Source organism: Rhinolophus sinicus, chromosome 13 (genome assembly GCF_057876585.1).
Source record: "Rhinolophus sinicus isolate RSI-liver-muscle chromosome 13, RSI-T2T, whole genome shotgun sequence".
In the NCBI taxonomy this organism is placed as follows: Eukaryota; Metazoa; Chordata; class Mammalia; order Chiroptera; family Rhinolophidae; genus Rhinolophus; species Rhinolophus sinicus.
In genome coordinates this window covers 25,130,772-25,145,096 of record NC_142513.1, presented here as the reverse complement: position 1 = coordinate 25,145,096, position 14,325 = coordinate 25,130,772, and the positions used below count along the sequence as shown (strand labels likewise).

General features: G+C 38.4%; 1 protein-coding gene across 3 annotated transcripts in view; it reads right to left on the bottom strand.

Moving 5' to 3' along the window:
* The window catches only part of PTPRA (protein tyrosine phosphatase receptor type A), a 124,375-nt gene that overhangs the window by 16,373 nt on the left and 93,677 nt on the right, over positions 1-14,325 (bottom strand). For 2 of the 3 annotated variants that reach the window (XM_019733785.3, XM_019733783.3), the window contains 3 exons: positions 6,796-6,886; positions 5,745-5,821; positions 2,240-2,276 (listed from right to left, as the gene is read on the bottom strand). In XM_019733785.3, the coding sequence (XP_019589344.2) occupies positions 2,240-2,276; positions 5,745-5,821; positions 6,796-6,886 (205 nt within the window). Of the gene's footprint in view, positions 1-2,239; positions 2,277-5,744; positions 5,822-6,795; positions 6,887-11,065; positions 11,160-14,325 lie in introns of all 3 variants that reach the window. The other variant, XM_074317758.2, reaches the window with a different exon arrangement.

Here is a 14,325-nt window from a genome sequence, read left to right as displayed (position 1 = left end):
CAGCAAGAAAGAGCATGAGACGTCTGAGAGGTAAGGAGTTCAGTGAGGTCTGTGTACAGTGCATGGAGTGGTAGAAGATGGAGCTGGAAAGATAGATAAGGTACCTGAATCTAAAGGGGTACCAGGCTAAAAAAGGCTTGTTCTACAGATAACAGAACATCATTATAAAATTTTCACGAGTGTCCTGACAAAAGTTTTGCAAAGAGAGGCCATTTTGGTGGAAGGAATGCAAGGCGCAAGGGTGGGGCAGTAGGCCACTGCCACAGAGCTAGAAGAAAAGACAAGTAAGGCAGTGTTATTAGGGAAGACAGACTTTGGAGAAACAAGAGAACCAGTCATATTTAGATTAAGGGATAGGGAGAACTGGATGACTCCGAATCTGGCTTGGTTGATTAGGTAAATTTACATTCCAGTCATGGCAACGGCCAGAGAACATGGGAGGAAGGCAGTTTGGGGCTAAGGAAGAGTCATGTTTTAATTTCTGATGTTGAATCTAAATAGTATGTGGGGGTATCCAGACGGAGTAGTACAAAATTACGAGTAGTTTGCAAATGTGGCTTAGGAGCTCAGGAGAGGCAGCAGCCAGTCAAATAGAGGTAGGTATTAGATGAGGTCTCTCCAAGAGAATACAAAGAAAAGAAAGGGTCAGACAGAATGCTGGGGATACTCAGTGTTATTCAAATTCAGACAGAATAAAAAGCCTGGGAAAGAGACTAAGAAGCAGATGGAGAGGCAGGAGAACAGAGAAAATGGTGCCATTAAAGACAGAGATGGAGTTTCAAGGGAGCAGTCACCCACACATTTGGGGAGAATCTACATTTAAGGGGCAGAATGAAGAATAAGACCCAGAGAAGGAACATTTAGAAAAGTGAGAAAAATTAAGATAATCAAATGTCAGGAAATAATGGAGGAGAGTTTCAAGGAGTGTGAAGTACTGTGGAGAGGATCAAGAGGATGGGAGTCTGAGAAAAGGTCCACCAGGAAGTCACAGGTGACCTTATTATATTAAATATTTTAGTGTGAACAAAGTCCCATGGCAAATAATGAGGAGAAGAGATTACACGTGGTTGTTGGTGCCAAAATCATCACTGAGTAGGTGGTAGCTCAATTGGGCCTCAGAGGATGGATATGGATTGACAGATGGCTAGAGGAAGGGAAAGCAGGACCTGGTTAGGCAACAGCCAGACCCCAGTGGGAGACTGCAAGGGCAAGGACGACCTGAGGCTTTCCCCAACTTACTTTACCTCAATTTCTATTTTATTTTACATGTTTATTTTATGTCTATACAGTACTGCTTAACAGAACTTGATGGAAATGTTTTATATCTGCACTACTACGGTAGCCTCTGGACACATGAGGCTATTGAGCCTTAAAATGTGACCAGTATAACTGAGAAACTGAATTTATTTTTATTTAACTTTAATTAAAATTGGTTACCATATTCAAGAGTATAGCTACTTAACAAAATTTTTGTTAATTTTGCTGTAAATTGTCCTCTACCAACTAAAGGCTCCAAAAAGGCAGGGACCACATCTTGATTTATTCCCCTACATATACCCATCACTTAGGCCAGTGCCTGGTACATAACAGATTATAAGTAAATATTTGCTGAGTGATTAAATGGGCTTAGATGGATCATAACATCAATTACTTTGTTGATACTGCAAACATCTTTTGCTAGGCTCCCAAGGGTGACACCACTTGTTAGAACAGCAGGCTGTGGAAATGTGTACAGAGCATGTGCAGGACCATGGCATGGGGTCCCTGCTTTGAGGATTCCTAGACCACTTATCTGTGAGTAATAGTGGAGCTCAGGCCCATGAATGGAGGGCAGTGATGAGCCAGCCTGGACCCTGTGAGGTGGCCAATTCTCTCTCGAGGCTGATTCCAAATTCTAACTCTGAGCAGCCTTGCTAGAACCCAATGCTCCCAAAGGGCCCCAAGATAGAGAGCCTCATTAGATTACAGTCTTTTTCCCCCCTGGTGTGTGTGTGTAGCTTTCTCATGTCTTTTTGAGCACATTTACAAAAGGATTTCCTTTAAAGGGCCCCTGAATACTAAGTCAAGATGAAGGCTCTTAGTTATAAACTTGTAAGGTGGATTACATTTCTTTCAGATAGCAATAATTACAAAAAGGTTGCTGCATTCTGATTAATCTATTTAGCATTTGGAAGAAATAACCCAAACTCACTATGAGCTCATAGTTAAGACCAAGAGTAGAAAATTATCATTACTTTACCTTGTGCAGCAATGAATTTATTCTTTTCTTGGTAGCCCTGGGAGGGAAGGGTGGGAGAAAAAGAAAGTGAAAGCCAAAAATGGATTGGGATGAAATTCTCCAGACTCCCAACCAGTTAACAAAACTTCCTTTGTGAAAAGCTTTAGGCAATTAAAAAGGATTTCCATTCTAGAAATTTCTAAGGGATTAGTTTTGGATAGCAGGAATCAAAGATTACAAAGATTACATGCTCTTGTAGTCTTCTCAAAGTGAATTATTAATGAAGACTATCCAAATACCAAATCTTAGATTAGAGCCTGTTTTTGATACCGTTTCCACAAAAACAAGACCTAGCTGGACTATCAACTCTAATGTATCTTTTGGAGCAAAAATAATATAAGACCGGGTCTTATATTCCATAAGACCCGGTCTTATATTATAATAAAATAAAACTGGGTCTTATATTTTTTGCTCCAAAAGACGCATTAGAGCTGATTGTCCAGCTAGGTCTTATTTTCGGGGAAATATGGTACTTTCGCCGAGGCTGACAATCCGGGTCTTAGTGTTAATGGATATGAACCCTCCAAAGCAGAAACATACGAGTATGTGTTGGTTCCAGGGATGAAGCTAGGCCCACACTAGGAAGGCAAAAGGGTTATTTTCTTGATGATGCTTTACCAAGGTGCAAAAACTTTCTGGGACTAGCCTGTGGGTATGGTGGGTCAGCTCCAGTGTGTGACAATAGGGTTCTCCACCACAGGCAGGAGAAGCAAAGGAACCTCTGAAAAACTGACAACCGGCAGTAACTTCCTTTTTCAGTCTTTATTATTTCAGTTATACATCTTTCCACCCTCATTGTTTAAAGGTAGTGTACACTGGAGAAGTCCTACGTCAGTGAAAAATCGTTTGGTTTAAGGATTGTAAATCACCCTCTGCCTGCTCTCAGACAGCAGTAAGAAGGGCAGTGAGGGAGGCAGCTTCATGGACGGGACATCAGCTCACACCAAGGTTGACAATGAAAATACAAGTCTGCAAGGCAGTGGCAGAATAAAGGAGGCGCCTGAGTCTGAAAAGCCACTTCCTATTCCAGTTCAAACAAGGACAGGGCAGGGTTGCCTCCCGGCACAGAAGGAGAAAGCTTTAGGCCTGGAGATGGACATATTCAGCGTCAGCAACAGGAAGCTTGTTAAAATTTTTACTGAGGAAAGGAATTTAAGTTTCTGCAAATGTTTTTAATCATTAGAAGATGGAAACTGAGAAAGCCTTAATTCAGGATACTGCATTCTGCTGTAGTACGAAACTTGAAATAAAAACTGAGAAGCTCAGAGTATGTTAAGCTGCATCATATCCATGCTCCACGAGAAGTCACAGCTAAATTCTCACCGGAGCATGTGGGCCATGAATAGCTTGAGGGCATGGTTGGAGGGTTCAGCCCCAAAGCGCTTCCGACCCATCTTTACCAAGAGTGTGCCATATGTCCCTCAGGAAAGCATGCCTATAGTCATATGGTGGCACTGCTTCACCAGTAAGTATAACTAGAATGAGGCAAAACTACTGATCTTCCTAGTGTTATGTGTATGAATTGTGGCTCCCTGGTTTGGGACATGTCTTTGGATTCTGAAAGTCAAATCCCAGCTGACTCTAGGTAGTAGCTACATTCCTACCAGTTAAAAAAAAAAGTGGATGGAAGGAGAACTGACTCTGGTGCACACACAATGCAACATATAGATGATGTATTATAGAAACGTACACTTGAAACCTATGTAATTTTACTAACGAATGTCACCCCAATAAATTTAATAAAAACAACACCACCACAAAACACGCCACTTCTAAGGGCCCAATATACTCTTAAACATCTCAAGGTAAGTGAGGAAACTGGTTTCTACGAAGACTCCAGGCTGGAAGCCCACTCACCAACTGTGCCACTGTCTGTCTGTCTCCTGTGACCAATGTCAGGTTCACTTTCAGACCTTTGTGTTCCCCCAACCACAAGTCCCATTCCCCACGGACTGTTACTCCCACTCCATGGTACCTGGTACCACTTCCCTTCAAGATCCACATATGATCTTAGTTCTCTGCAAAAAGGGCTTGGTAAGTGGTTACCAGGGTGGGAATGGGATTAACTATATATATGGAAAACAAGGTTCTTATTGGGGTAAGCAAAATGTTCTAAAACTAAGAGGCATTAGCTAAATAAAGGGTATAGGGTTTTTCTTCTTTGATATGATGAGAAGGTTCTAAAATTGACTGGTGATGGCTGCACACATCTATGACTATACTAAAAATCACTGATCTGTAAACTTTAAATGGGTGAAAATTATGGTATATGAATTACATCTCAACAAATCTGTTAAAAATGTTCTAAAACAATTAGGGTGATGGCAACATAACCTCGTAAACTTGATTTTAAAAAATCACTGAATTCTACACTTTAAATGGATTGATTTTTGTTATATTAATTATACCTCAATAAAGTTGGGGAGAAAAAAGGTTTGGTAAGTATAACTGGCATCCTATGACAGACGGCCCCAATTTGTTTCAGCAAAGGACACTGTCTAGCCCTATACTTCAAGTCCAAAGCACAGCTGTTCCTTCTTTCTCAGTAGATCTCTCATTTGTACTTAACCTTGCTGACCACCAAATGCTTCCTCCTTGCCCTCTGAAATGCTCTTCTTTCCTGGTCTTTTGTCTCATTCATGAGCGCCTCTTGCTTAGTGTGCTTGGCAGAGGCTGGTAGGTTATTTCACTTAGCATAATGTCTTCGAGGTTTATCCATGTTGCAGCATTTGTCAGAATTTCCTTCCTTTTTAAGGCTGAATTATTCCATTGTACATTTATACCACATTTTGCGTATTCATTCATCCATTAGTGGACACTTGGGTAGCTTCCACATTTTGGTTATTGCGATTAATGCTGCTATGAACATAGCAGTAAATTCCATTAATATTCTTCTCATGCATCCTGCTTCAGTAGTCAGGCTTGTTCTTGCTAGCGCGTGCACACACTTTCTCTCTCTCTCTACTAACTCCTTCCCTACACCCTATAAAACACACTCAAATCTCTCACACCACCTCTATTAACATTCTCTAAATCACCCCTAAAAACCTCCTCCCAATTTCAGTTCTTCTCTCAGGCCGTGGTTCATGGTAGGTACTATGAACTAGACTTACCCTGTCAGATACTCTTGTCCTGTTTTCTACTATTTTTACTGTACATGGCAAGGCCTACTTTTGTTCTTAGTTTTATGAATAAGCTCAATGAAGGATTCACTGACTCTTACTGTATTCGTTTAGATTCAGATTTCTACATGGGAAACATTTGGGGATGATGACAGGGTAAGCATAAGAATACACTTTAAACTATTTGATCTTTAAAAAATTTTTTTCAGTCACTTAAAAAAATTAGACTCCTCAGGGAAAACTTCAAATGACCAATATTCTTCCTAATGTGAAATGGGGAAGGTGACAGTAGATGGTAGCCAATGGTCGTTCAAGTTATAATGAGAAAAGCTTGACTTCCTTACATTGATGAATGAAGCATTGATGTAATCAGAATCTGGAACTCCTTCAACTGGTGTCAGGTGGACTCTAGAGTGGTCATCTAGAAAAAAAACAATATTTCAGTTAAATCCAATTTTATTTCTCACTTGTCCTGATGCAACCAGGCCAGATGAGACATCTGTACCTACATGTATAGAGACATACACGTATAAATATGTCACTGCAGCACTATTTATAACAACAAAAATTTGGACACATCTTAACCATCATTAGGGGACTAGTTCAATAAATTAAGACATATCCACAATGTGGAATAGTAAGCAATTGATGAAAAGTAAAGTTAATACTTCTGTTTCTCAACAGATGAATACACTGTTAAAAGAAAAAAAGAGTAATATATACAGTATACCAATTACATTAAAAAATACGTATATAATATATATATATATATATATATATATATATACACACATTCATAAACAAATAAGACATAAAGATCTGTAAATGTCTAGTATAGTGGTCCCTAATATATTATACACCCAAAAACAAATTTTTTTGAAAGAATGAATTGTGTGTGTGTGTGTCTCAAAGCAATTATAGAAATAAAGCAAAGTTCAAACATCTTGCTCATGTATCCCACTGGATTATGCATATCCCATTCTGGAGACCACTGGCCTAGAAAAATATCTATTAGATTACAGATCAACTGATTAATAATGGCTAACTCTGGGAAGGGGTTATAAAGAGAACTCTGTATTGGAGTTTCTTGGCAATGAGCAGTACAAAAAATCCATTACAACAACCCACTTCCTATTTGGTCTTAGTGAAACCGCTCTCCTTAACCTAGAAACTTTAGCCTGACATAGAAACACCTGGTCAAGTACCCCAATTGACTTTGTGGGCACCTGCAGTCACCCTGGGAACTATACAGGCAACTTCAGCTTGACTGAAGGCTTGACCCTACTCTCATTACTAACCCTCCTATGATCAATTGCAAGATTCTTCCCAGCCTCAGAAAAATTGGCTAGAGATGCAGTTTCAGGTTACATCCCAAGAAACCATACAAATACTCACAAGGCAAGATGTTTACATATCGATTTTTTTCCTTATTTTCCTCCTTGGAGGCAGCTTCACAGGTGGCCTGGATAGGACAAGCAGGGAGAGCCTGAAAGGTTAAGAGAAATTAGAGGAGTTATTAACAGGGATAAATACCTAACATGTTAAGTGCTACACCAAACTCTGACCTGGCAGCAAGTTCTACCTTTTCTTGGGGGAAAAAGATGGGCCCAGGTGAATACTTACAGCCTAACACAGAGAGTGTAACTCTTCTCTAAATAACCTGCAAGCTTCTTAGAGTTTGCCACCAAGAATCCTCACGGGGCAGAATGTTCTTCCTGTTAACTATAAGCTAAGTTCATGCTCTTTATATGATTACTATGTGGTTAGGGGTCTGCTACAATGATGGGTCAAAATGGACCACTCCTGTAATAGGAGTGAGGACATAACTGAAGGAATAAGCCATTTATCCCCATGCTAACCACCATGCAAACATGAGATGCATCTCAGAGTGAACCACACAGGAGGGCTCTGCATGGTTAGCTGAGTTAGGTCCTCTCCGGGACCCTAACAAGGGGGCACGGCAGCCTAGCCTCTAGCATCGTGTGGCAAGGAAGCAAGGACATGCAGGTGGGTGAGAGAGCAGGCGCTCACCCAGATTCAGCAGTTAGAAAGCAGAGGACTGGGTGAGGCGCCATTGACTCTACAGCAGTTCTGGAGCAAATGTTTATTAAGTAGGTATGTGGATAAGCATAAATGGTTTGACATGAAATAGTCTGCATTGTGAATTTGAGCAAATCTGTTAAACTTTCCAGGCCCAAGTTTCCTCATCTGTGAACTTGGGATACTAATATCTGTCACATAAGGAATAAATAAGATAACCTCATGTCTGTCACAGAATAAGCTTTTAATAAATTAATTTCATAGGCGTGGGAGGCTAAACCTTATTATTTGAACTGTTTTCTTCTTATATGTTCCATACATATATTCAAAACTAAGAAAATAAAAAGGGAAATAATTTAAAATTCCAACCTAGACAACCTTTCTGGTAAGTAATTTGGAAATATGTTTTAAGAGCCTTAAAAATATTCACACTCTCTGACCTAGCAACTCCACTTCTGAGAATCTAAAGAAGTAAAAACCTCTGTGTTCAAATTATTTACTTCACCATTGTTTAGAATGACCCAAAACTGAAAACAACCTTAGTATTCAGCAGTAGGGAAAGAGTTAAGTAAATTATGGTTCATGAATTATTATATTTTTCATTCATTCTTTCAACAAATATATATTGTGTACCTGTTAGGTACTGGGCTAGATACAGAGCAAATAGTGGTGAATCAATCATGTACACAGTTCTTGCTCTCATGGAAAATACAAACTTGTGGATGAAAGACGGACATTAAACAACAAATATAATAAAATTATATACAATGACAAATGCGATGAAACAAAATGCTATTAGAGAAAGTATACCCATATTTAGATGAAAGGGTAGGTCTCTAAGAGGAAGGATAAGTGTGGAAAACAGTATTCCAGGCACAGAGAAGAGCATCTGTGATGACCTAGAAGCAGGAGAAGGTTTGGCTTGTGTGACGAACTGAATGGTCAGTGAGTGTGTTACATAGAAAAGTGTGGTTAGTGGGGGGTGGCGAGAGGAAGTGGGAAGAGATGAGCTTGGCAAGGTTAGTTCACATATTGCCACGTAGGTCCATGAATAGGGAGCCTGAATTTTATTTTCTGTGCATGAGGGAACCATTCAAGGTTTTTAAACTGCAATCCAACGTACATGTTCAAGAATCACTCTGCAGCTACATGGAAAGTAGATTGGGAGGCAAGGATAGAAACATGGAAAGATGATGGTAAAAAGAAATAGATAGATACATTTGAGATATATTCTGGAATTAGAGTTACTAGATTTAGAGATGGAATGAAGGGAAGGTAGACTAGCAAGAGAGAGACAGGGATAAAGGATGACTCTTAAATTTCTAGCTTTGATAATCAAATGAATATATGATCAAATAAAGGAAATTCCAGTCTGAAAGGAACCAATTTTGCCAAATGGAAGCAAGAGCTTTAAGAAGGGAGCAAATATATTTCCTGGGACTCAGCAAGACAGTGGTAGGAGAAATTAAAGTAAAAGATACTAAGATAAAGGGAGTCAGGGTCTCATAGTCCATCTGTCTTCACTTACTCAAGAGATTTTCCTTTCAGAGTTAAAAGCGTGGAGGTTCTGCATGTTATTTTACTAAGAGAGGCAATTTCCTTAGATCCTATGCTACCAATACATAAAGGGGGGAAAAAAGAGTATCTTGGGCTGGACTCTTGCACATGGAACAGAGACCCTACTTAAGACCAGAATTCCCAATTCCTCCACAGTTTGCCTTCTCTTCACCCAGACAGGCTAGATTTCCACCCTGGTGCAGGGTAGGATGAGATACAAGTTTTTAAAGCCCTCATGACTAATCCAGAGGCATTCCTTTCCCGTACATGCCTTGTCTGAAATGATGCAGAAGAGAGGTAGTGACAGCCTGACTCTTGGAAACAGTGCTCAGGGTCAGTAATAACAACGACCATACCTCATGGTCCTATCAGCATCCCTAGCTCCCCCCAGTCACGATGAAGAAAAACTAGGTCTCCAGCCAGGCTAAGGTTCCTCCTAAAAGGAAAGTTGGGAAGAAACAGGAGCCATTGTTTGTCAAGAGAAAAGGGCCTGCCCTAGAGAACACGGTGCTAGACACAAAGGGTCATGCTGGGTCAGACTGAAGAACCCACCTACATCAGAGATGAAAACAAGGGGAATTCTACTCCTTTTAGTTTCTACTGTAAAAAGTCTAGCCTGCAAAGCTAGGAAGAAGCAACTGAATCAGGCTATAAGATGATAAATTCTCTAGAAACAATATGTGGCATCAAAGACCATTTCATCCCTTGCTTAAGCCTTTACTGGAAGCAAGGTTATGTACTAAATAATTTTTTAAAAACATTTTTTTGGGTCAATTTTTATATTTATAAAAATAAAACTATATCCATCACACAATTTAACTTAGCCGTTCTCTTTGGGTCCATCCCTCATCCTATGTTCTTCCTTCTCCTCTCACAAACCTGGAATTTTGTGTTTATCACCTTGCTTTAATTTATTTGTATCCCATAAATCTTGTATCCAAAAACAATACATTTTTATTGTTCAGTTTATTTTATTTGATAAAAATGGAATCATAATCAAGTGATGACTTGCTTTTTTTGCCCCAAATTATGTTCTGAATATTCATCCAGGTTGTTCCATGCAGTCAAAGTTCATTCACTTTAACTACTTTGAAGTGTTCCATTTTGAGATCGTACATTTATTTATCCATTTTACTACTGATGAATAGTTGGGTTGTTTACAGTTAGCAGTCCTACTTTGAGCACTAATTGGTTTGTTTTTCCTTGTGCACATGTGCAAGAATTTTAGGTATGAGTATCTATAACTTTACCAGATAAGGCTAAATTGTTATTCAAGGTAGTTGTACCAATTTACATTCCCACCAGCAATGCAAAGTGTCCCACTTGTCCTGTATCCTCACCAACATTTGCTATTGTCACTCTTTAAATGTATCAAATGCAGATTTAATTTACATTTCTGATTATTAATGAGGTTCACCATCTTCCACAGTTTACTGGTCAACAAGGTTTCCTTTTGTGAGAAGTACCTAGTCAAGTACTTTCCTCATTTTTCTACTGGATTGCTTGTTTGTTTACTTACTAATTTCTAGGACTTCTTAATATATTCTGGATACTTATCCCTCATCAGTTGTGTTACAAATATTTTTCACCAAGTTTGTGGCCTGCCCTTTCATTTTCTTTATGGTATCTATTTATGAACGGAAGTTTTGCATTTTAATGTAGTCAAGTTGATTAATCTTTCCCTTCATTTACATTTTAAGTCTTAAGAATCCTTTCCTCCTGTACAAGCATAGTTTCCTATATTATTGTCTCTACATTTCATCATTTTGTTCTTTAAATTTCAGTGTTTACACCAACTGGGATTGATTTCTGTGTTTGTTATGAGACAAGAATTGAATTTCATTTATTCCCATAGGGTTACCCAATTGTTTTTAATGTAAAGACCATCCTTTCCCCCACCAAAACTGCAACTGCATTTCTGTCACAAATATGCTTCCATTCACACATAAATCTGCTTTTGGGCTATTTTATTCCATTGGTCAATCTGTCTATCCCAGTGCCAATACACAACTGTCTTAATTACTAAATTTTATAATAACTCTATATCTGGTAAGGCAGGTCTCCTCACCTTGTTCTTCTTCTTCAGGAATGTCTTGGCTATTCTTGAATCTTTTCTCTTCCATATAAATTTTAGAATCAGCTTGTCAAGTTCCACAAAAAACCTGTTGGGATTTTTATTGGAATTGCATTGAATCTACATATCAGTTTGGGGTGAATTGACATCTTTACAATATTGAGCCTTTTAATCCATTGATCTAATCTCTTCACTAATTTAGGCTTTTTTCTTTAATGTCTTCAAACATTTTTATAATTTTCTCCAAAGATTTTGTAAATAATTTGTTAAGTTTACTCCTAGGTAACTTTACATTTTGGATGCTACTGTAAACAGCCACCTTTTTAAAAAATTGTTATTAGAGTCTGAATGTGGCTTATGATTAGAAATGCATTAATTTTTAATGCTGTTTCTGTATCTATCAACTTTGCTAAAATAATTCACTAATTCTAATAATTTATCTGATGAGACTTTGTATTTCTCTGAGGATAATATTCTCCTTTGTGAAAAATGCATCTTTTGTCTCTTCCTTTCCAATCCTTAATACCTTTCATTTCTTTTCTTGCCTCACTATGCTGCCTAAGATCTCCAGTACAGTATGAATCTCAGTCATTCACTTTTAAGTTTGAACCCCGCTTTAAATACTCTCACCCAACAGTCGCCAGTGCCTAAATATTCTGCTGTGATGGCAAATCTACTACCTTCCAAGGCAGTTCGTCTCACCTTGGAATAGTTGTTTAGAAGGACCCAACACCCAGATACACATTTCATTTGTATTTCCCTTCTGCTGAATAGTGTAAAACCCAGAGGTCAGCTGGAGCTTTCTCTTCAATTCCCTGGACGGTTGAATTCCAAAGCCCTTGATGCAGTGCCTGCTAATTCCTAATAGGCCTTTGGCTCTGATTCACTTGTTTAAACACAACTCATCAATATAGATACTATTTTGCCTCTGCCTCACTCATTTGCCAAACAGTCCTGAAACCAGATTACACACATGCTTCTTCATCTGGAAATCTAAGAATTAAGAGGTCTCCACTAAAGATGTAGGGTCCTGAGCAAGGGAGTGTCACATCTTGCAATGCACAGATTTTAACCGTCTCACTGACTCCACTCCATTCCCTGTCTTCTCTCTCCCTATCCCCTTCTTCTTAGGAGCTAACTAAATTTTATCTTTTTTTTTTTTTTTTTTTGCTTCCTTCTAAGACAAACGCTGGTCAATAAAAAAGTTTCAGCTTCCAATTCTAGGATGAAAGCCATCTCATGGGCTTTGAACCATGGTGGGGTTTCATAAAGATGTTACATATTCTTAGAGCCTGTCAAATATCTGAAAACAACTGTCATGTCCTATGCCTATTGTTCCTTCTGCTATTCACACCCATTGTCCAGTTTTTCTCCAGAACAACTTCCCATTTGGTGTTATTCCTTTTCACAATGACCTGACCACAAGATTCCTGGCACCATTCAAACTGGGGACATCAGCTCTTTATTTTACATGCTATATATCCATCCTAATGCTAAGCTCCATTAGCTTTATTTACCATATTTAAAAAAGTTATAAAAAGAATATGCTTTTAAAAATGTTATAAAAAGAATATGCTTATTGTACAAGAAAGTCAAGTAATTCAGAAAAAAGAGGAAACCCCATATCATGTCTCTCCTATATCTACCCACCCCATAGGTGACCCACTGCCCATAGTTGACAGTATTCTTCCAGACTTTAAAAAATGTGTTAACACACCCACACACAGTTTTTTCTATTTTAAAAGGGGGGATTATACCACGTGTAGTCCTTTGCAATGTGTTTCCTCTTATAACAGTATGACCTGAAGATCTTTCTGTATCAACACATTCTTATTTTAATGACAATACAGAATTTCATAATGGATGCAAGAAATCACTTAGCCATTCTGCTATTTGATACCTGCTTTTTATTTTATTTTCTTTGCTATTATAAATAATGCTGTAATGAACATCCTTGTACAAATACATATTTGGTTTTCTGTCAGAGTTCCAAAAGTTTGGTCAGATAGGGTAAGCATTTAAAGTTTGGTTGATAATGTCAAATCAAATCATCCTTCCGATGCTATGGCAATTTAAAATCCTCCTACCTGTTTATAACATATCTGTATTCCCACGCCTTTGCCCATATTTGATAACAATCTTTTAAAATTTTCCTATCTAATAGGCCTAAAATAATGGTTAGTTTTAATCCAGACTGCCCTGATTATTAGATATAGTTGAGCTTTTTTCCATTACGTTTATAGACCACTTGTTTTTCTTTTGTGAATTGCCAATTTTGCTACAGCGATGTTTACTTTTTCCTTACAGGTTTGTAGAAGCTCTTTATATATTACAGAAAATACTGTCTACCTGTGGCAGATAGCTTCTGCCAGTTGGCTACTTTTTTATGGTGTCATTTTTTCATAAAGACATTTAATATTTTAAATGTATTTATTACCTTTCAATCTATTCCATTCTGGCTTCTGAATCTTGTGTTTTGCTTAGAAAGGCCCTCCTCACCCATGATCATAAAAATATTATTCTGTGATAGTAGACACCAATTGGTGTGCTTGTCTTATGCATTATCTGTCCTCTTTCCTGCCAGGGCTGACTGATGCAAACACAGTCACACGTGACCCACACTGTGACAACCAGATTCTCTTTCAGGATTTTGAAATTCTGAGAGAAGCAGAGGCTTCCTGAGAGAGTTCCAGGGACACCAGAACACAGCCTGCTCTGCCCAAGGGTTGGTAGTCTACCTTGTGTTTTGATTCTGCCAGCTTCCTCAGTGTCTACCCAACTGATAATTCATTCTGTTGTTGTACTTAATTTAGTTAAGCTGAGTTCCCTTAAATAAAGGACCTTAACTGACTTAGCAGTTAGTATCAGAGAGTGGGTTGTAGTTGAGAGACTGATGGGGGAAATGTAGATGATGCTAACCTAATTATTGTGTTCAGATAAAGGGAAAGGAACTGTAAATTAATTTTCAGCATAGGAAGGAGAAAGCCACTCATACTTCTCAACTATACAATAGTTACCTCAGTTATTGCTTACAATCACCTGAAATGTGTTTTAGCTGGTGTAAAGGGGTAGGGGAGACCCAATTAAGAGGAGAAATGTTGAAACCAAAGGGTAGGATTACTTCTGACAATATTATTTAACAAAACAAGAAAAAGCCCAGCTCCAACAACAAATTCTCATCTCCAAAAACAGTGCAAGACTCAGGGCCTTTCTATGACCATGTTATATATTTTGCTGAATCAAATGTTAACATT